This window comes from Pantherophis guttatus, chromosome 8 (assembly GCF_059756535.1).
Source record: "Pantherophis guttatus breed Tessera chromosome 8, ASM5975653v1, whole genome shotgun sequence".
NCBI classification, from domain to species: domain Eukaryota; kingdom Metazoa; phylum Chordata; class Lepidosauria; order Squamata; family Colubridae; genus Pantherophis; species Pantherophis guttatus.
Window position 1 is genome coordinate 70,233,861 of NC_142070.1, and position 20,804 is coordinate 70,254,664.

At 39.5% G+C, this 20,804-nt stretch overlaps 3 protein-coding genes across 6 annotated transcripts in view; 1 reads left to right on the top strand and 2 right to left on the bottom strand.

Moving 5' to 3' along the window:
* CRACD (capping protein inhibiting regulator of actin dynamics) overlaps positions 1–1,633 on the bottom strand; it is a 174,142-nt gene extending 172,509 nt beyond the window's left edge. Inside the window, exon 1 of the mRNA XM_087874924.1 lies at positions 1,323–1,633. The gene's annotated coding sequence lies outside the window, so the exon portion shown is untranslated. The remainder of the gene's footprint in view (positions 1–1,322) is intronic.
* Positions 290–11,690, top strand: LOC148112704 (uncharacterized). Its single transcript, XM_087874934.1, has 6 exons — positions 290–349; positions 4,776–4,809; positions 5,244–5,317; positions 5,932–6,004; positions 7,828–7,923; positions 10,082–11,690. The coding sequence occupies exons 2-6, from the start codon at positions 4,800–4,802 to the stop codon at positions 10,132–10,134; spliced, it is 306 nt and encodes a 101-aa protein (XP_087731060.1). The 5' UTR covers positions 290–349; positions 4,776–4,799; the 3' UTR covers positions 10,135–11,690.
* CEP135 (centrosomal protein 135) overlaps positions 11,072–20,804 on the bottom strand; it is a 40,448-nt gene continuing 30,715 nt past the window's right edge. For 3 of the 4 annotated variants that reach the window (XM_087874927.1, XM_060690845.2, XM_087874928.1), the window contains 8 exons: positions 18,824–18,934; positions 16,938–17,123; positions 16,398–16,607; positions 15,927–16,129; positions 14,927–15,031; positions 12,862–13,002; positions 11,686–11,772; positions 11,072–11,174 (listed from right to left, as the gene is read on the bottom strand). In XM_087874927.1, coding sequence (XP_087731053.1) covers positions 11,724–11,772; positions 12,862–13,002; positions 14,927–15,031; positions 15,927–16,129; positions 16,398–16,607; positions 16,938–17,123; positions 18,824–18,934 — 1,005 coding nt within the window. In that variant the 3' untranslated portion in view covers positions 11,072–11,174; positions 11,686–11,723. Of the gene's footprint in view, positions 11,175–11,685; positions 11,773–11,823; positions 12,478–12,861; positions 13,003–14,926; positions 15,032–15,926; positions 16,130–16,397; positions 16,608–16,937; positions 17,124–18,823; positions 18,935–20,804 lie in introns of those variants that run through there. The other variant, XM_087874929.1, reaches the window with a different exon arrangement.

Here is a 20,804-nt window from a genome sequence, read left to right on the forward strand (position 1 = left end):
GGGTCTCTCCACTGCGAAGCAAAAGCCACATCCCCACCCCATGGCAAGTGACTTTATTACTCCTGGGTTGCCAAAGACACTTCCCTCTCCCTACTAACATCTCCTCCTCCTCCTCCCTTAAGCAGCTCAGGTTCAGCACACCTATTGCGAACCTTATTAAAATTGCAAGAGGGAGAGTTGTGGTTTCCAATTTTCTTTCGATGGGGGAGGGAGTTTGAGGGATGGGGGGGTGCGAAGCGACACCTTTTTCTCCCTTTCCCCTTTCTTTCACCCATGCCTGGTCCCCCCCCCTCCCTTTCCTCAGGGCCCTCCGGAGGCCAAAGCAGCAGCAGCAGTGAGATTCCTGCAGGTGAGCCTTTCCAGTTTTTTTGAGGGGGGGGGGAGACGGCGGAAAGAAGCCGCGCGTCCTCTGACAGACGCGTGTGTGGCAGTGCGAAGCTTTCCTTTCCCGCTGTGCGAAACCGGGGTGTGGGGTGTGAGGCGGCAGAAAGAAACCAAAGGGGTCGCTTGGGAAGGGTCTCCCGCCTATCTTCCCGCGGGGGGGGGGAGGAAGGGGAGGATGCGACCCCCACCACCACCAACAACCAGCAAATCTTAACTTGCAGCCCCTTTAACACGAGGCACCCATGTCCTGTGAGGATTTGAGGTGGGAAGTGGGGTGTGTGGGGGGGGGCTGTTTCCAGACAAAGCAATGCAGCTCCCAGAGACGGGGAGGGGTTGGGAGACCACGCGAGAAAAGTCACCCCTTCTTTTTTTTTTTCTCTCTTTCTCTCCCCCCCACCCCCCCCCCGGGAAATTAACAGGGGAACCGATCGAGTGTGGGGGGGGGGGGAAGAGAGACGTCAGTGGATCTCCCCCAAGGCATGACAGACAGAGAGAGAGAGAGAGAGGAAGGAAGGATCCCCCCCACCCACCCCAGCCTCCGCAAGGCTGGCTCGATTGTAATCCTTTCGGGAGCAGCGCTGTCACTACTACAGTATTACTACAGCGTTGCCCACCCCCCCGTTCTCCATCACAGACGCGGCTTCTTGCTCCTAACGCCGCCGCCGCCGCCGCCTTTTTCCCAGGATCCAGAACCGAGGATCTTTTCCCCTGCGCGGATCCATCCCCTTCTCATCCCTTGCCTTCCCCCAAGCAAAGTCGGGGGCCTCCCGGAGAAAAAACACCCCCCTTGTTCGGAAGAAGCCTGAGAAGAAGGGTCGGGCGGCTGCGAGGTTCTCGGGGCTGGCAAACTTCTGCTCCCCGGCGAAGGAGGCTTGGGAAGAGGGGAGCGAGGGGGCTAGGCGGGGTGGATCCATTCATGCAAGCGCGGTTAAGCTTACCTTGTTGGGAGAGAGAGAGAGAGAGAGCCTTGATTTGGCGGACGGGAATAAGGAGCGGTGGATCCCAGTGACCAAGTGAGCAGCAGCAGCCGCCCAGCCCGCTCTTCTCAAGGAGCCTCCATTCAGCTCCGCGCTGCTGCCACACCATGGCAAGGCGAGCGAATTCGAGACCCGCCAGCGATCACATGCTCCCTTCCTGCAACCGGGCAGCCTTGAGTCGAGGAAGGGAGGGAGGGGAGGGAGAGGGAGGGAAGGAAAGCGGGAGAAGCCTCGCTAGGGGTCCATCCAGCGGCCTTGCCGGGTTCGAAAAAGGTCCTCCTCTTCCCTCAACCCGCCCAACTTTCACTCAAGATTCACCTGCCACAGCTTATTACACCCTTGGTGGTACACTGAGAGCATATGCACCAAAGACAAATTCCTTGTGTGTCCAATCACACTTGGCCAATAAAAAATTCTATTCTATATTCTATATTCTATATTCTATTCTATTCTATTCTATTCTGTTCTATTCTATTCTATTCTATTCTATTCTATTCTATGACTATCATTAAGTGTTGTACCTTATGATTCTTGATGAAGGTATCTTTTCTTTTATGTACACTGAGAGCATATGCACCAAGACAAATTCCTTGTGTGTCCAATCACACTTGGCCAATAAAAAATTCTATTCTATTCTATTCTATTCTATTCTATTCTATTCTATATTCTATTCTATGACTATCATTAAGTGTTGTACCTTATGATTCTTGATGAAGGTATCTTTTCTTTTATGTACACTGAGAGCGTATGCACCAAGACAAATTCCTTGTGTGTCCAATCACACTTGGCCAATAAAAAATTCTATTCTATTCTATTCTATTCTATTCTATTCTATTCTATTCTATTCTATTCTATGACTATCATTAAGTGTTGTACCTTATGATTCTTGATGAAGGTATCTTTTCTTTTATGTACACTGAGAGCGTATGCACCAAGACAAATTCCTTGTGTGTCCAATCACACTTGGCCAATAAAAAATTCTATTCTATTCTATTCTATTCTATTCTATTCTATTCTATTCTATTCTATGACTATCATTAAGTGTTGTACCTTATGATTCTTGATGAAGGTATCTTTTCTTTTATGTACACTGAGAGCGTATGCACCAAGACAAATTCCTTGTGTGTCCAATCACACTTGGCCAATAAAAAATTCTATTCTATTCTATTCTATTCTATTCTATTCTATTCTATTCTATTCTATTCTATGACTATCATTAAGTGTTGTACCTTATGATTCTTGATGAAGGTATCTTTTCTTTTATGTACACTGAGAGCGTATGCACCAAGACAAATTCCTTGTGTGTCCAATCACACTTGGCCAATAAAAAATTCTATTCTATTCTATTCTATTCTATTCTATTCTATTCTATTCTATTCTATTCTATTCTATCCTGGGGGTCAGCAATCTGCGGCTCTGGAGCCCCATGTGGCTCTTTCACCCCTCTGCTGCGGCTCCCTGTCACTCAAAATATGCGTCACAACCACCAATATGCGACACCGGCCAGCACGCGATTTATTGAGCTTTTCAACCCCCGGTTGAGGCCAACCATGGATAAATCCAAGAAAATAAAAGTTTCAGAAGGAAACAGAACGTTTAATTCAACTACATATGCTAGTTTTGTGACCGCTCAAGAAATAGTCAGGCACAGGAAGGGTTTTGTGGCTCCTGGTGGTCTCTTTTCTGTGGGAAACGGGTCCAAATGGCTCTTTGAGTGTTTAAGGTTGCAGACCCCTGTCCTATCCTATCCTATCCTATTCTATGGGAGGGGAAAAAAACAAACAAACCCCAATGTGGCATCCTCATTGATTTCCTTACATTTGGTTTGGGTGAAAGGGAGCTTCCATACTTTAAGGCCCTCTGAAGATCAGAGTAGGAACAGGCGGTGTCTTCCCTCCCAAAGTGACCTGGCCTTACTAGAAGTATTCCCTTTTGTTGTTAGTTGCGAAGTCGTGTCTGATCCATTGCGACCCCAGGGACAACATTCCTCCAGGCCTTCCTGTCATCTACCATCCTCTGGAGTCCATTTAAACTCACACCTACTGCTTCAGTGACTCCATCCAGTCACCTCATTCTCTGTCGTCCTTTTCTTCTTTTGTCCTCAATCGTTCCCAGCATTAGGCTCTTCTCCAGTGAGTCCTTCCTTCTCATTAGCTGGCCAAAATATTTGAGTTTCATCTTCAGGATCTGGCCTTCTAAAGAGTAGTCAGGGTTGATCTCCTCTAGGACTGACCGGTTTGATGGCCTTGCAGTCCAAGGGACTCGCAGGAATCTTCTCCAGCACCAGTGTTCAAAGGCCTCAATTCTTTGGCACTCAGCCTTTCTTACAGTCCAACTTTCACAGCCATACGTTGCAACTGGGAAAACCATCGCCTTGACTATATGCACTTTTGTTGGCAGGGTGATGTCTCTGCTTTTTAGTACGCTGTCTAGATTTGCCATAGCTTTCCTCCCCTAGGAGCAAGCATCTTTTAATTTCTTGGTGCAGTCCCCATCTGCGGTGATCTTGGAGCCCAGGAAAATAAAATCTGTCACTACCTCCATTTCTTCCCCATCTATTTGCCAGAGAAGTATTCCCTAGCATCCTTAAATTAGGTTGCAGTATTCGCAAAGAGTTTCCCCGGCTCCCTCTGGAGTTTAAAAGTGAGCATAAATCTGTCTAGGGAGATTCTCAGTCATGCAGGTCAGGGTTGTCCCTAAGGTGCTGGTTTTTTTTTCTTTTCCAAAAGGCAACTACACTGTTTTTCCTGGAAGACATTTCGCTTCTCATCCAAGAAGTTTCTTCAGTTCTGACTTGAATGGTGGTCATCTGCAGTCATATGCAAAGGATAGAAATCCTTCCATCCTTTATCGTTCAGTCAGAACTGAAGAAGCTTCTTGGATGAGAAATGAAATGTCTTTAAAAAACAAAAACAAAAACAAAATTCAGTGGCTTTTTGAAAAATCTTTGAGATTTTTTTTTTTAATTTGATTTATATGCCGCCCTTCTCCAGAGACTCAGGGCGGCTTACAATGCACTCAGCAATAGCCTTCATCCTTTTGTATATTTATACAAAGTGAGCTTATTGCCCCCACAACTGGGTCCTCATTTTACCTACCTTAGAAAGGATGGAAGGCTGAGTCAACCTTGAGCCTTGGCGAGATTTGAACCTGCAGTAATTGCAGGCAGCTGGTCTTAATAACCAGCTTAATAACAGGGTGCCTTAGACCACTGTACTACCAAGGCTCTTTCTAAAAGCTGCTTTTTTTCAAGAGGCAACTTGTCAACCATGATCTGGGTGAATAACGTAACTTGTGGGAATGGAGTCTGTGGTATTCTGGAAGTAGGTCAGTGGGAAATAGCGTACAGGAAAAAAACTTACCAAATTTTAAATGTGTTAAAAGATCTCATAACAGAATTATTTTACAATTTAGGTAAAGCCATGCAGCTCTGAGAAAATGAGATACGGTATGGAGAAAAGTAAAATTTCTGCTTATATGAAATAGTTCTGAGAAAATGAGTTCGCTTTGAAAGAAAACAAGTAATAATTGGGAAAATATTTCCTGCACAATCTGTTATTTTCCCAAAAAAATAAGCTTTTTATTTGTACTAATTCTAGAATATTATGGGTTTGTCTAAGGTGGGAGCTTTGCATAAGATAAGATTAGCTTTGAAGACATAAAACAACTATGATGTTGATAGAAGTGTACAAAACAAATTAAACCGAATGTTATTTCAAATAGAACCACACGGCATAATTATGAATATAAACATGGGCACATATAAAGCAAAGGGAGCTCAGTGGCAGTCCAGGGTGGCACATAATGTGAAAGTTAATTAAATATTTAAAACTTACTATAAGCGTAGTACGTCAATAACTAACATATAGATGTCCTTCTCAGGAAGAAGAAATGGCAGATTAAAGATGGCTCTGCAAAGAGCAAAGCTGACAATCACAGCGAAGAAGGAAGAGCCAGTGGGTAGACAGATTCTTTGAAGTTTCTCCAGATAAGCAGAGGATGGCAATCACCCACATGTGCTTCAAACAGTTGCTCTTTGCCAAGGAACTGCAAGGCAGCAGATCCTGGCAGGTTTTGAGAACTGGGAGACGATGGGAATAGTTGCCTTTCTCACAACTGTGGTTGGCACCTTTTAAAGGGCACTACATTCTCAACCTTCCTTTTATAATCACATTCAGAAATATCACTCCACATTGTTGATTGGGGCTCACACAACAGGTTTTAATCCACAGTAATAGATTAATGGAAAAGTACAAAGATAATCAAGGTGTAAAACTGATTTCACTGATCCCGGCTGCCTTGCTTGTTGTCTTCTGTGTGAAGGCAAGGTCATATGCCAAACCCATTCTGTTGTCTTAACTCTCCGAAATCTTCAAAAACATTTTTTTCCCCTCCAGGAACTAAGTCACAATGAACAGTAGCATTCTGCTTATCTTGCAAGCAAATCAGAATTTTTTTGGTTATCTAAACAATGCAAAGTGGGGATAATTGCAAGGGAAAATAAATGAAGTCCCATTTTCCATTATGTCTGAAGGAATTTTCTCATCAGACTCATGCTTACTTGCTTTAGATGTGTCTACCCAAGTCCAAAGATGTCCTTTACATTCCTAACTTCTACCAGTCCACCTGCCTTCCCAACAGTGGTAGGTTTCAAAATTTTTTACTACCGGTTCTGTGGGTGTGGCTTGGTGGGCATGGCATGGCATGGTTTGGTGGGAGTGGCTTGGTGGGCGTGGCAGGGAAGGATACTGTAAAATCTCCATTCCCTCCCCAATCCAGGGGAAGGTTACTGCAAAATCTCCATTCCCTCCCAATCAGTTGGGACTTGGGAGGCAGAGAATAGATGGGGGCGGGGCCAGTCAGAATTTTTACTACCTGTTCTCTGAACTACTCAAAATTTCCACTACCGGTTCTCCAGAACTGGTCAGAACCTGCTGAAACCCACTTCTGCTTCCCAACCAAGAAGTTTCAGCCTCTATTCTACAGAGGAATTCCAACATTAAACAGAAGTATTATATCTAGGCCTGTGATGGTGAACCTACGGCACACGTGCTGGAAGTGGCACACAAAGCCATCCAGCCATCCGAGTCGTCACCCATTACTCTTCCGGGTTCCGGCGCACCAGCCAGCTGGTCTTCACACACACGGGAGCGCCGGAAACTGGAAGAGCAGCCGCCCAGTGCGCATGCGCGCACTGGGAAAATAATCTTCCGGTTTCCAGTATCTGTATGCGCACCAGCCAGCTGATCTTTGCATGCGCACGTGTGCCAGAAACCAGAAGACCAGGTGGCCAGTGCATATGCGCATGCCAGAAACCAGAAAATCATCTTCCTGGCGCATGACTGCGCACCAGGTGGCTGTTCTTCTGGTTTCTGGCACACACACGCGCCCCCGTTTTGGCACTCGGTGCCGGAAAGGTTCATCAACACTGATCTAGGCCAGGGATCAGCAACCCGCAATGCGGCTCTTTGGGCCCTCTGCTGTGGCTCCCTGTCAGGTGATCCCACCACTGGCTGGCCCCACCCCTTGCCCTCCCCTCCCAGTCACTCCTCACCTGGCCTGAGAAGGTAAGGGTGACGGTGGGGGATGGAGAAGCAGCCAGGGCAGAGACACAGAGATACAGAGGGGGGGGGGAGAGAGACATAGAGATAGAGAGGGAGAGAGAGAGACAGGGAGATAGAGAGAGAGGGGGAGAGATAGAGGGAGAGGGAGAGGGAGGGAGGGGAGAGAGATGTCAAAAGGATTTTGTGGTTCCCGGTGTTTTTTAACAGGTTCTCTGCCCTAATGACTGGCTGGGTAGGCATGGCTAGAGGGTCATGTGACTGGTGGAAGTGAGTGACATTGAGTTGGCCACGCCCACCCAGGTTTTGTGGCTCCCGGTGTTTTCTTTTCTGTGTGAAACAGGTCCAAATGGCTCTTTGAGTATTTAAGGTTGCAGACCCCTGATCTAGGCTATACAAAGCCCTGACACTTCAATGCATGATATATTTATCAATGACTATTAGTCGTAATATATAAGTGTGTCTGTATTGAACTTATATTGCCAGGTCGTTCTATCTTTTATAAGGTCTTTTGCAGTAGTGAGTTTCAAAATTTTTTACTACCGGTTCTGTGGGTGTGGCATGGTAGGCATGATATGGCTTGGTGGGCATGGCAGGGAAAAGATACTGTAAAATCTCCATTCCCTCCTCAATCCAGGGGAAGGTTACTGCAAAATCTCCATTTCCTCCTGATCAGCTGGGATTACTCAAAATTTCCTCTACCGGTTCTCCAGAACTGGTCAGAACCTGCTGAAACCCACCTCTGGTCTTTTGAAGAGAAGCTTTTCCAAGGAAAATGTCCATCCAGCCTTCCATATTCCTTTATCTTGGTGACAGCAATACTCAGGATTTTCACTGAGCTCCAGAGAAATCAGCAATTTAGAGCAAAAAAATTATTTTCTTTTCTTAAAATACTTTCTCACCAGCAGGATTTGGTCAGACAGAAATATTCACAGCGTGGAAGTTCAATTTGTCCAAATTTCCAGAAGGAAAGTGGAACCCCTTCTGTCAGGCCTCACCTGGTATGTGACCTTGGTATGTGACTTTGCCTTTGCACAGAACTTGCAATTTGCTTCAACAATCTTCCTTTCACATGACTTCTGAAACCACCGGGCAGAGTTTAAAGTGGCTAGCTGGGTCTCAGAAGGGTACTTTTCTGAACTTAGTACAGGCAGCAGCCGTTGTGCCTTCCGTTCAGGAATGGTACTTCAGAAGTTTTTATCTGAAATTTATCATTTATCTGAAATGGTATAGACAATCATTTATCTGAACTGGCGTAAGGTTGCCTGCTCGAGCAGAGGGTTGGACTAGAAGACCTCCAAGGTCCCTTCCAACTCTATTATTCTGTGGTCTGTGTTCTATCAAAGGAAGGAGTCTTCAAAGAATTGGTAAACTCCCCGGAGTCAATCCAATCAGCAGCTACTGCTAATGCGCTTAAGCATGTCATTCCTTGAAAGATAAGAAGTGGCACAGAGACAAAAAAGAGTATCAACAACTAAAATCTCTCTAACCATCAAATTGGTTTAAATCCAAGGGCCTGAATCCACATTCACCTGTTGTTTTGGCTGACTTTTGGAGAAAACCATGTAAGAGACTTAGATGATGGAACTTGTTACTATGGGTGATGTCTGTTTTTTTAAAAAAAACACACAGATCCAGGTATATAATGAATACCAGAATTCACCTCCTCTGCAGTGCAGTAAGAATATAGGTAACATACACTTGCCAAAGGTAAATTTCCTTGGTGCTATAAAAGAAAGCAGAGCCTTGGTAGTACAGTGGTTTAAAGCACCCTGTTATTAACACAGCTGCCTGCAATTACTGAAGGTTTGAATCTTACCAGGCTCAAGGTTGACTCAGCCTTCCATCCTTTCTAAGGTAGGTTAAATGAGGACCCAGTTTGTGGGGGCAATAAGCTGACTTTGTATAAATATACAAAAGTATGAAGGCTATTGCTTAGCGCATTGTAAGCCGCCCTGAGTCTCCGGAGAAGGGCGGCATATAAATCAAATTAAAAAAACAAAACAAAACTATATGTTGGAGCTATGAAAAAACCATTTCTGTGTAAAAAGGTAAAGGTTCCCTCGCACATATGTGCTAGTCGTTCCCGACTCTAGGGGATGGTGCTCATCTCCGTTTCAAAGCCGAAGAGCCAGTGCTGTCCGAAGACGTTTCTGTGGTCATGTGGCTGGCATGACTCAATGCCAAAGGCACACGGAACGCTGTTACCTTCCCACTAAAGGTGGCCCCTATTTTTCTACTTGCATTTTTTTACATGCTTCTGAACTGCTAGGTAGGCAGAAGCTGGGACAAGTAACAGGAGCTTGCCCTGTTATGCAGCACTAGGTACTCGAACCGCTGAACTGCCGACCTTTTGATTGGCAAGCTCAGCATCTTAGCCACTGAGCCTATTTCTGTGTAGAACCCTTCAAATTTGGTCCACTATATTAAAGCAACTTCACTCTATTTATTAAAAGTGCATCTGTGCATGCCAATCAAATTGGTACTGTTCATTTATAATCAGATGTTTGTGTCATTTTCAACTTGGTCTTAAGTTGAAAAGTTTTCATTGCATAAATATTTTTAACTCATTTGTTTTGATTTGGTTTCCATTTTGTAGTTTTAGGACTAGTATGGAGAACAGATTACATTGTAGGTTATATTTATGTAGAAATATTGAACAAGGGTTCACAAAAGTGTTTAAGTACCATTATAAATTATATGGAGCATTGTACTTATTTGATCTTGCTTTCGTCAGGAAAGGTTTCCACCAATAAACTATTAAAGAGAATCAAAGTTACAGGTAAGGAACCTTGGCTTGCCTTTAAAATTAGTATTTTTAAAAGGTGAATAGCAAGTATTGAATGTTTGCTGATAAAGTTTTACTTTACTAGGAATCCAGCTATATCTTTATATCTTTCAGTGGTTTAAACCATGTCTGATCAGAATGCCTGGTTTTAAGAGGTAAATGCTAGGAATTTTCCAATCCCTAGTTTTTGTAGATGACCAGCTTCATCAGCTTCGAGCCCCTTTCCACATACAACAGATTCAGTCTAAATTCAGCCCACCTTGAATTTTGTTGACTCATATCTACTACCAATTTGCTTTGATTGTTAGTAGTTCAGATTCTTGTAGAGAGATTCAGTTTGCAATAAACCTATGTATTCATTTCACTGGCAGAGGGCGGCAGGAGGCCATCACAGCTGAAAACAATGCTCAGGAGCCTGTTTTAACTGGCAGAGTGCTCGGGCCACCACCGAAGTCCCCGACACAAGTGACGTCGAGCTGGCCACACCCACCCTGGCCCCCGAGTTCAAATTCAACCCTGATGCAGCCCTCAGTGAAATTGAGTTTGACACCCCTGCTTTAGTGGGTTGAGAACGTATTCTAGTCTGATCTGAGACCACTGCCCATATTCTTGGAGGACCAACAGAAATTACTAGATCCAGCTCCTGCACAAGGGAAGGAACCTCTTTTTCAAAAGTTATCAACTAATTCTCATGTCACTTTTCATGTTAGGTCAGCCTCATTGTAGACCAGACACAAAATGCAGCCACGCGAGCTAATTGTACTCATTTGTAAGGTTACGTTAACAGAAGGTTGCAAGTCTGAAAGTAATTTTCTCTCTCTCCTCCCATCCCATTTGCAAAACAAACCAGGGTCTCTTCTGAGCCTATTGTCCCACCCACATTCTTGCCTTTTATCTGACCTTGGTTTTATCTCATTGTCCTGTCTCCCAAAGTCATTCCCACATTATACAGTAGGAGGCAGGTATTATTATTATTTTTTTAAGAGAGATAACACTTAATTCTTTTGATTTAACAAGGTAGTAGGACATTTAACCAGAAACATCTGGTTGGTGAGACCAATTTCAAGATATTTTTTTTCCTTAATGGGAGAAAAGTAGACTTTGCATTAAAAAAAAAAATATGTTAAGAGTTTTATATGGGATAGTTCCTCCTATTTTAACATCAGCAAAGATCACCATGACAAAGGAGGCTTTAAAATGGGCCTGGATGGGCAGTTTGGCCTTAATTGTATGGCATATTAAAAAACACTAATGATTTTTTTTTTAATTTTTAAGAACAGGAGTGACATAAAATGATACCATGTGAATTATCAATCAGTACTTAAAACTGTATGTTTTGAATTCTTCTACCGAGACCATTGTTCCAGTTTATGTATATACTTTATTATAATAAGCTTTCACTACATTTAGGAATTGGCTTGTCGTTCTCTGTTGAATGGCATTTTCTGTTCTTCTTGCCAGTGTCTATAAGGAGAACCGGAAAATATATTTCTTCTTCAAAGGATATAAATCAATCTGCAACTATTCCTCGAAAACTGAAATTACTTTATTTAATCATAATATCTTTAGTATCGTCTTCTTAGTGATATCAAGTACATTAGTAACAACATAATCCAAAATTAATGCTATAAAATAACAGCTATTATTATGGCATATATACCCCAATCCAAAATTCCATGAACTTTTGGTTACACAGATGGCCCAAGAATGTTCCTGCTGCTTTAATTCATGGATTTTCTTCAGTAATTGAAATTGTGTTCTTTTAATAAAATATCCACAAACATAGTCAAGTTATGCCCAAAATAGCTCTGGATGTTAAATGTTTTAGTGCTTTGTGCAGATTGCTTGTTGATAATATCAAGATGGTACAAAGCTTTGTCAATTAAGGAATGTACTGTACTGTATTTGACAACTTGTTACTATATTGTGACAAAAACTACAACATTAGTTTCCTTGCAATAAAATTCATTCTTACCTAATTAGTTTTGTATTTTAAACTGCCTCATTTTGTCTTTAAAAGCTGGAACTCAGGTGTGTCAATTCCTCAAACTTTATTTCCGAACTTTAAAGAAAGGAACAACATTGCTAGATGACTCTTGAGACAGACATGATATTAACATTATTTATACTATCATAATTTAATGTATATAAATTTGTTTTTTAATATAAAACCATTTTTAAAATGCAGAGATACTTCATTTTAGAGATAACATTTAAAAGACGCCTTTTAACTAATGATGTAACATTTGTACTCAGGTTAAAGGACATTATTAAATTAAACTTTGCATAATTTATTTATACATACATACACACATTTTATAAAATTACTGGTATAAAAACAACCTGAATAACAGATATATTTCATGATTAAAGGACTTTTCTTCTTCCATATTTATCTGTTTTGCAGTCAATAGCAACTAGAGACCATAGCTGATTAACTGAAAATAAATAATCTTGAAAGAAGAGGTAACAATTACAAACCATACTATTACCACCAATTCAGATGTTTAGTCTTAAACTGCAGGGCAAACTTATCAGAATTATTAAAAACCAACCCAGCCTATGTGTGATAGCAGAATGTTGCAAAGTTTGATTTACATCCTAAGTGCTCCCACACAGCTTCTTGTTGTTTCAATAATCCTAGTGTTAATGATTTAACATTTTAGAGGTAGAATTCATGTCAACGCTGACAGTGAGTCCAAACATGGAAACATCCCATTATTGTTCTGCTTTTAAAGTAACAGATTAATCCTTGAAGCCCACATTTCTAAGAAGAAAGAAAATGGAATGATTATATTGAAAACATGCCGATTAAGAATTAATAATCTTAGAATATTGTGTTTTTCAGAATGTATACTTTGTGCCTCGTTAGATCATGTTAGATTAGAACTATCTTCAAAATAGCCATACTCACATGATTTTAATAACACAAAAGCACCCAGTAGGTATTAATTATCTACCTGCCCTCATCTCTCCCACATTAAAAATGGTAACTACTAAGATTCAGAGCTTAACTTTCTAAAAGTACTTTGTCTCTGGGAAAAAATGCAAAATACAGATCCAATCTCACATAGAATTTTGAAATATTATCTCAATTAACCATATGCCTAAAAAACAAACAAAGGCCTAAGCTACTGATTTAATTACTTACTTTTCTGTTCGTTCTGTTGTTCCTGAAAATGCCCTCTCTGGAGAATGTGATGGGGATCTCAAAGTTGAGCTAAGCGGTGAAGAGGTGGGGAGAGAAGAGGCAGTGAAGCCAAGCCTTCGCATCTCTTGAATGGCCCGTTCCCTACCAAGTAGAAAATTACAACTGAATTCAAGCTGTACTTCCAAATATTTTCTCATGCAGAAAACAAGATGGTTCACCATTTTTCTACACAATAAATTGGAATCACTTTTTTAAAAAAAATTATTTTCTTTGCTAGCTGTTAGAATTTTGTTTTTCTTAATGTTCAGTCAGAATTTCCTTTCTAGTAACTCTAGATCACGGATGTCAAACCTCGCGGCATCACATTGCTGTCACGTGAAGTTTCGTGACATTTTTCCCCTTCATGGTGCTGGGGTGGGCGTGGCCTGAATGTGACGCATCCAGCCCGCGGGCCGCCAGTTTGACACCCCTGTTCTAGATAATACAGGTAGTCCTCAACTTACAACCATTTGTTCAGTGGCAGTTTGAAATTACAACAGCTCTGAAACAAATGACAATTTTTCATGCTTATGACCATTGCAGCATCCCAATGGTCACGTGATCAAAATTCAGATGCTTGGCAACTGCAAAAAAAACAAATATTTATGACGGTTGCAGTGTCCCGGGGTCATGTGATCACCTTTTGCGACCTTCTGACAAGCAAAGTCAAGGGGGAAGCCATAGTCACTTAACACTTGTGTTGCACAACTGCAGTGATTCACTTAACAACTGTGTCAAGAAAGGTTGTAAAATGAGACAAAGTGCACTTAACAACTGTCTTGCTTAGCAATGGAAATTTTGGATTTAATTGTGGTCATAAGTCGAGAACTACCTGTAGACTATAGGTGGTACAGAAATTAGTTGAAAAGAGCTTAATAAGGATAGATCTGATTTCCAGTCAACATTTTTAATTGAATTATAAAATACAAAATAGAAAATAAATAGAAAAGCAGTGGGGGGAGAAAAGGAAAGGAGAAGTGAGGAAAGATAAGAAAAAGAAGACAAAGAAGCATTGACTTCCGACTCTCTCTGTTACAGTAAAACAAGGCATTAACATCAAATCACAACTTTTTGCTTTTTCATAATAATATGAACAAGCCATTTCTATAAAGATCTATCGGTCTAATCGGTAAAACCCAAAGTCAAATTTTCATTCTTTTCCCACATCAAGCACAAAGTTTCCATGTGGAAACAAAAGTGCTTATGTTCTTTTCTTTAATCAAAGTAGTCAATTCTGCGAATCAGCCAACTCCATCAATTTCTAAGATAGATCTGATTTCAAAGTGAAGTGAATTTTTTTTCTTCTCCTGGCTAGGACAAGAAGGATTGGTATAAAGGTGTTGTAAGCAGAAATCTGGTAAACTTCAGGTTTCCTATATTCATTGCTTGGCTGGGAGATGTGCCTAAATGTCTTAAATGTCCCTGTCTTTCTCTTTCCTAATGAACCTGAAAAATATTAAATGAAGGGAGGAGGAAGCAACAAGCATCATTACTTGCAGTAAATCTAAGAACGGATCCTCAGCAGATAGCACTAAAAGTGCCCTCCTGCCAGCCTGTTAATCAGCTACGTGCAGAAACCAGCAAATCGTTGGTTTCCCGATGCTATTTGCACTGGCAAACTATTTGGTTACTGGGAGGAAGCCTTGTTCAATCTAAGCGACGAATGATTGATCACGGTTTTGTTCCCAATTTAAGAGGTTGTTTTTTTTTTAAACGTATTAATTTCCACAGATGCTTAACTGAAAGGTCTTGTGGTATTTACTGATAGACACTAGTTTATTTTAAATGGTAATATTTAATATAACACATTTTGAATATGCCCCTTGTTTGCTTTTTAGGTTGTAAACCGCAATAGTACGGAAAGAAGGGTAAGAAATAGATTGTATAACTAAGAAACAGAATTGAAAATTAATTATTAAACCAGTTTTAATACTTTCTGTGCAACACTATAAAGCGTGCTTTTATGGTTTCCTCCTTACATGGGGACTCAGAACAGTTGCCTTTTTAATGAAGCTAATTCACATACCGTTCAAATTGCTCTGTTGTCAGCTGTCTTTTCACAATATCATAATCAGTCTGCAGCTGTGTAAGCTTATTTCGCAGTATAGAAACTTCTCTACTAAGGCTTGTTCTAAAAATATTGTAAAACAAAGAGAAAAATATCTATTACACGTTCACAGATGGCATTGTACAAAAACTTTAAAAATAGCTGCAAACAGATAAACAGAGACCTAGAAATTAAGAAAATATACCCATATTTGGGCATCCACATACAAAAAAGTTCTTAAAATAAAAAAACCCACCAATTTACCACAAAACAGTCTACTTAAAATATGTATATTTGGGAATGCATTCACCTAAAACTTAAAACAGTGCATCCATTTGACATATAGAATTTCTTCGGTATTGCAATCTTTGAATTTCCAAGGGGCCATAATGAACGAGATACTTGCATATTAATAGGCAGTACTACATGCATTTGTAGTGACAATTGTAATAATCTAAAACAGTGTTTTTCAAACTTGGCAACTTTATGATGTGTGGACTTCAACACCCAGAATTCCCAACTCATCCTGACTAAGGAATTCTGGGAGATGAAGTCAAAATATCATCAGGTTGCTAAGTTTCTAAAACACTGATCTAATTTTTTTTTCATTCTTCAGCCTGAAGAATACAGATTGACATTTGTTGTTTCATCATATTATATCTTATCTTATCTTATATTATATCTTATAAAGGGTACATGCAAGGTAGGAAAATAAGCATACTTTCATGAAAGAAACACATAAACCAAAGATGGGTAATTTCATCTTTCAATCAAGTTAAGCAAATTGCAATTCCAGGGGAAATATTTGAAGCCCGTTGTTTCTTACAAAACCCTTCTCACATTACTAATTAGAAAATCTGGATTTCATTATGTAAAAAAAAATATTATTTTTTCAAGAATGGAGATATTTTTGCCCTAAATTACAAACAGCTGAAAGAAAAATATTATAAAACTGTTCATTTTATACTTTACAACATACAATTTACTCTCCGAGAGTGTTAACTTGTCTTTGAGCAATTGTATCTCTGAATCTTTTTCATGGGTTATCAAATGGTTCTGAAAATCTTTGTCTCTGCTGGTAGACAAGAGGGTTTCCAAGTTTTGTATTGTAAGTCGCTCACTTGACAGTTGCTTTTTTAACAGCTCTGTTTCTGACTTTGTATCTTCAAATTCAGACATAATCTAGAGCATAAAAAGAATTTATTAAATAAATAACCTCACAGTAACTAAGTAAGCTCGCTGTTCCTGTCCACCTCTCCATTAAGCCCTTCCATATGCTTTTCCTCCCATCTTTCCCAGGGCGGATTTTCAAGCCACAGTGGCTTGAGGATGATTTTTTTTTACCTTAAGAGTATATATCTATTTATTTTACTGTCAACATTTTACCTTAAATAAAAAATGGATTTATATATATATATCTCCTGTAAGAACAACGTTTTTTCTCTTTTACCCTTTCAAATTCCAGAGATTTGGATGTTAATTGACGTGAGAGCAGATCTTTGCTAGATTCCAGTTTGACACATAAATCTCTAACAGCAGACACATCGTGATTTATTGAAGATTTTTCTTCTTTTTCACGTCTGAGAATTTCTTCCAGCTTGGCCATATTTTTTGCCATTGAAGAAATTTGCGACTCATATGTTTGATGTGCAATGATGTGCTATGTGAAAGACAAAAGTAGCTCTTTTTACAAGCACAGATGAGGTGTTCCTATTACATTTTCCTATTGTACTCAGTTATTTGGAAACAAACAAAAAAACATATCGACTTGGAAGTATTTTTTTTTCCTTCCAAAATACATTTACAACCATTTGCAAGACTTAACAAGTACTGGGCAAGAGCAGGCATAAATCTGAAATTAGTTTTCCCCTTGAGACCATACAGATGATTAATGCCATCTGCTCCTTGTACAAATTTCCAATTAATGTCAAGGTATTTGATTAAGAAAAGCACATTAAAATGGTCTAGGAAGCTATAATTTTATAATTACCTCTTGAATTTCTTTTTCCAATAATTCTACTCTTTCTCTAAGGTGTCTTCGTTCAGTATCAACCGAAAGGAGCTCTAATCGTACAGAGCTGTTTTGTCCCTCAGCTTGATGAGCCTTTACTTCCCAATCTTCGGCTTGGCTGTGAAGCATCTGGAACTTCTCCAATAATTCTTTATTTTCTCTTTCCTAGTATTAAGAGAAAATATATCCACTGAGCAATAAATCGCTGAAACAAATGTCTCAGCTACTATTCCGCCTCTCTTCTGTTTAGAAATTGTCAGCAATTTGTTCCACTGAAGAAACCTGAATATGTGTTATTTTCAATTTGAGATAACTTCAAGATTAAATGATTATACTATTACAGTTAACACTTTAAAAGATTTGAGGCAAATTGTCAGCCCTGGAACCCTGACACAGATATTACATCAATTTGATCATTATACATAAGAATGTAATACTTTATATCAATTTTCTATACTGATTTTACAATAAATAATTTGGATTTTTTTGATGTTGTCTAGGTGTATGTATAAAAAAGCAAGGAGATCAACCTGGCAATTAAATGTATGTAGTTAACTCCCTTGTGTTCCCCTATGGGTGTGAAGATTGGACCTTAAAAAAGCCAGACAGGAAGAAAATTGACTCGTCTGAGCTGTGGTGCTGGAGAAGGCTCCTGTCTATTCCTTGGACAGCAAAAATGACTAACAAGCAAGTACTGGAGTACATAATACCAGACACGTCACTGAAAGGCAAAATCAGAAAATAGTGTCTCAGTTATTTTGGCCATGTCTTGTGGGGAAATTCACTGAGAAAACAATTATGGTTGGAAGAGTTTGTGGTAAAAGGAAACCAGGCCACCAAAGAACATGGTAACTGGACACCATCAAAGCTGACATCAGCCAGAGCAGAGAACCACTCAAAGAAGTGCAAGATCAGAAGATATGGAGAAACCTGGCCCATAGAATCGCTAAGAGTCCAACACAACTGAATGGATAACATCATTATCATCATCTGTATGTATGTACGCTATTCACATACTGAAGGTTTTAAATACAACTATCCTAGACATCTATATATGCCCAGATATATCTACCTGTATGTGTATATCAATGACTCAATCACAGTTGTGCATTTGTGACAAAGTCCCAATTTGTTTTAAATCTAATGATAATTCTAAATAATACCCCTCCAACTTTCCTAGAAATGATAGAACCCGGCGAAATGTAGCTTAAATGTTATAGGGCTAAGAAAGGACATTTCCCTCAATGTTACTCTTTTCTCTTAAAGAATAGATTGAATAATAATAATAATAATAATAATAATAATAGTAATAATAACAACAACAACAACAACAACAACTTTATTGTCATTGTACGTGTATATATAGTATACCCATACAACGAAATTCACTTAACACCCAAAGACCAGGTCCAACACACATAACAATCCCCAAACACACTCCCACTCAGCACAATTCCCCACCCCTAAACCACCCAAACATCCACACAACAGACCAAGTAATGCTGTCCAACAGCTCACTGATGGTGGCCCTTTAGTTCATTGTTGAATTTTTCTTTGTGTACTAACTTGGCTACTTTACTTCAGCTTACTTTTAACACTTAAATAAGGTATATTTTATTTTTCATTTTATACAGTAGTTAAAGGCACTAGGCTAGAAACTGGGAGGCCATAATTCTAGTCCTACTTTGGACATGAAGCCATGGGTGACTTTGGGCCATGGTATACTACTTCTAAAAATGTTGCCAAGGAAACTGCATGGACTTTTCCATGTAATGGCTGGGAGTCTTGCAGTGGCCAATAATGATTTGAAAACCCAAAACCAAAATTGATTTATTAAAAAATAATATTTTCATAATATTTCTCACCTTTAAGGACATTAAACTTTCAAATCTGGAGACTTCAGTAATATAATTATGAACTCTAACTTTCAGTTCTTCTTTTTCACGTAAAGTTACTTCCAATTCAGTTGAGATTACCTGTTTATATTACATACTGTTAGACATATTACTCACAAAATAAATAAACCACCTGATGACAAAGCAGTACAATTAAATATGATCTATTCCATTATAGAGAGGCAGCTTGTAACAGCGTTTCTCTTTGTTATGAGTTCCTCATATTCAGATTAAAAACACCAAAAAAAAAGCAGCATTCAATCTTGTGATTTCCAACCTATGGGTAAGTAATTTTCTTTATGGAAGATTTGGGACAATGCCTATTTTGGCATTGATACTTGGCACTGGCAATGCCCATATTGGTATTAGCACTTGGCACTTCAAAAAATTTAATTGATACCTAATTAAATATTTCAAATGATATAATTATTCAATGTTTGTAGTAGTCAAGATTAAACTAGAACAGTTACCACACCATTAAAAATACCCATAACTGGGATATACATACAAGCAGGCCATTAGAGAATCTTTTCTGGAAAAATTGTGAAATATGTTGCCATAAGGGATTTATCTTTACCAGTAAAATATAAAGAAGAATAACTATGAGTCTCTGATGTTTTAACTATGATAGGATAAAATATTGTCGTTCAGAGCTGGTTGAAACCATTGGAAAAAAATAACTGGAAAGGAGAATTTCCAGTCTAGCTATTACAGTTAGCTAACCAAGAAATACATGTTCCAGCTGGAATGCTAGTAAAAGAGTGGTCAGAGGCGAGGAAGGAACATGAATTCACTACAGCCACTTGATACGAGTTGTACACAGATAGTCCTTGATTTATGACCATAATTGAGCCTAGAATTATAGTCATAAGTCAAGGTGATTGTTAAGTGGGTCATTATGATTGTGCTTGCTTTTGCAAGCTTTTTTGTGGCAGTTGTTAAATGATTGCTGTGATAAGTGAACACTGCAGTCATTAACTGAATCCATTAAACTTGGTGGGGTTTTTTTGCTAGAAACCATAAGTAAACATCAGAAACTAGCAAAAAAATGCTGAAAACTGTGGTCAAGTGACCACAAGATGCTGCAAATGATTGTAAATACAAGCTGGTTTCCAAGGGCCCAAAATGTTATCACGTGACCATGAGAATTAGCTATACTGGTCTCTATTCTTCTTTTACTGTGAAAGAACTGAATATCTGGTCATCACTAGGTACACAGTCCATGACTGCTGGGTGAAAATATGAAGAATCTTTAATTTTTAAAAAAAAAAAAAATCATTCAATCTTCAGGTTTGCTATTAAACATTAGGAAAACCTTTTTTTTTTAAATGGACTATTATTACAAACACACACAATTCCCAATTGGTGTAATTTATTTGATAATTAATAATCAAGCGACGAGATTGTTTCTAAACAATCCATCTTTTTAAAGATCTGGCACTCGAGCTTTAAGTAGCTTATAAAATTTAGCAAACCTACAAGCAAAGTACTTTTTTTTAGGAAGATAACCTGGGATATTAATGTATAGTAGTATTAGAGAGCATGATATTGGAATCTATAACTAAAAGAAACAGGAATACGAACAAAGTAAAATGCTTACAAAAACTCTTTACGCTCCATATGTAATAGAGATAGTTGAAACTGAACAACCACAAGCATTCAGTTGTTACAAGGGTGCCGAACACAGCGGATTTATGGCAATCTTCCTAGTTATGGCTCTTGCAGCCTGATCTTGATTCGGGCACATGACAACCAGCTTGCAATTATAACACAGCAGTGTCTCACAGTCACATGATTGCCATTTGCGACCTTCACTGCCGACTTCCAATCAATGGGGAAGCTGGTACGAAGTGGCAAATGATGATCACATGATCACATAGGATTAGCCTAATCACAGCAACTGAGACTGCCACATAGGTTGGTGTGGTCACATGATGTCACATTGTATGAC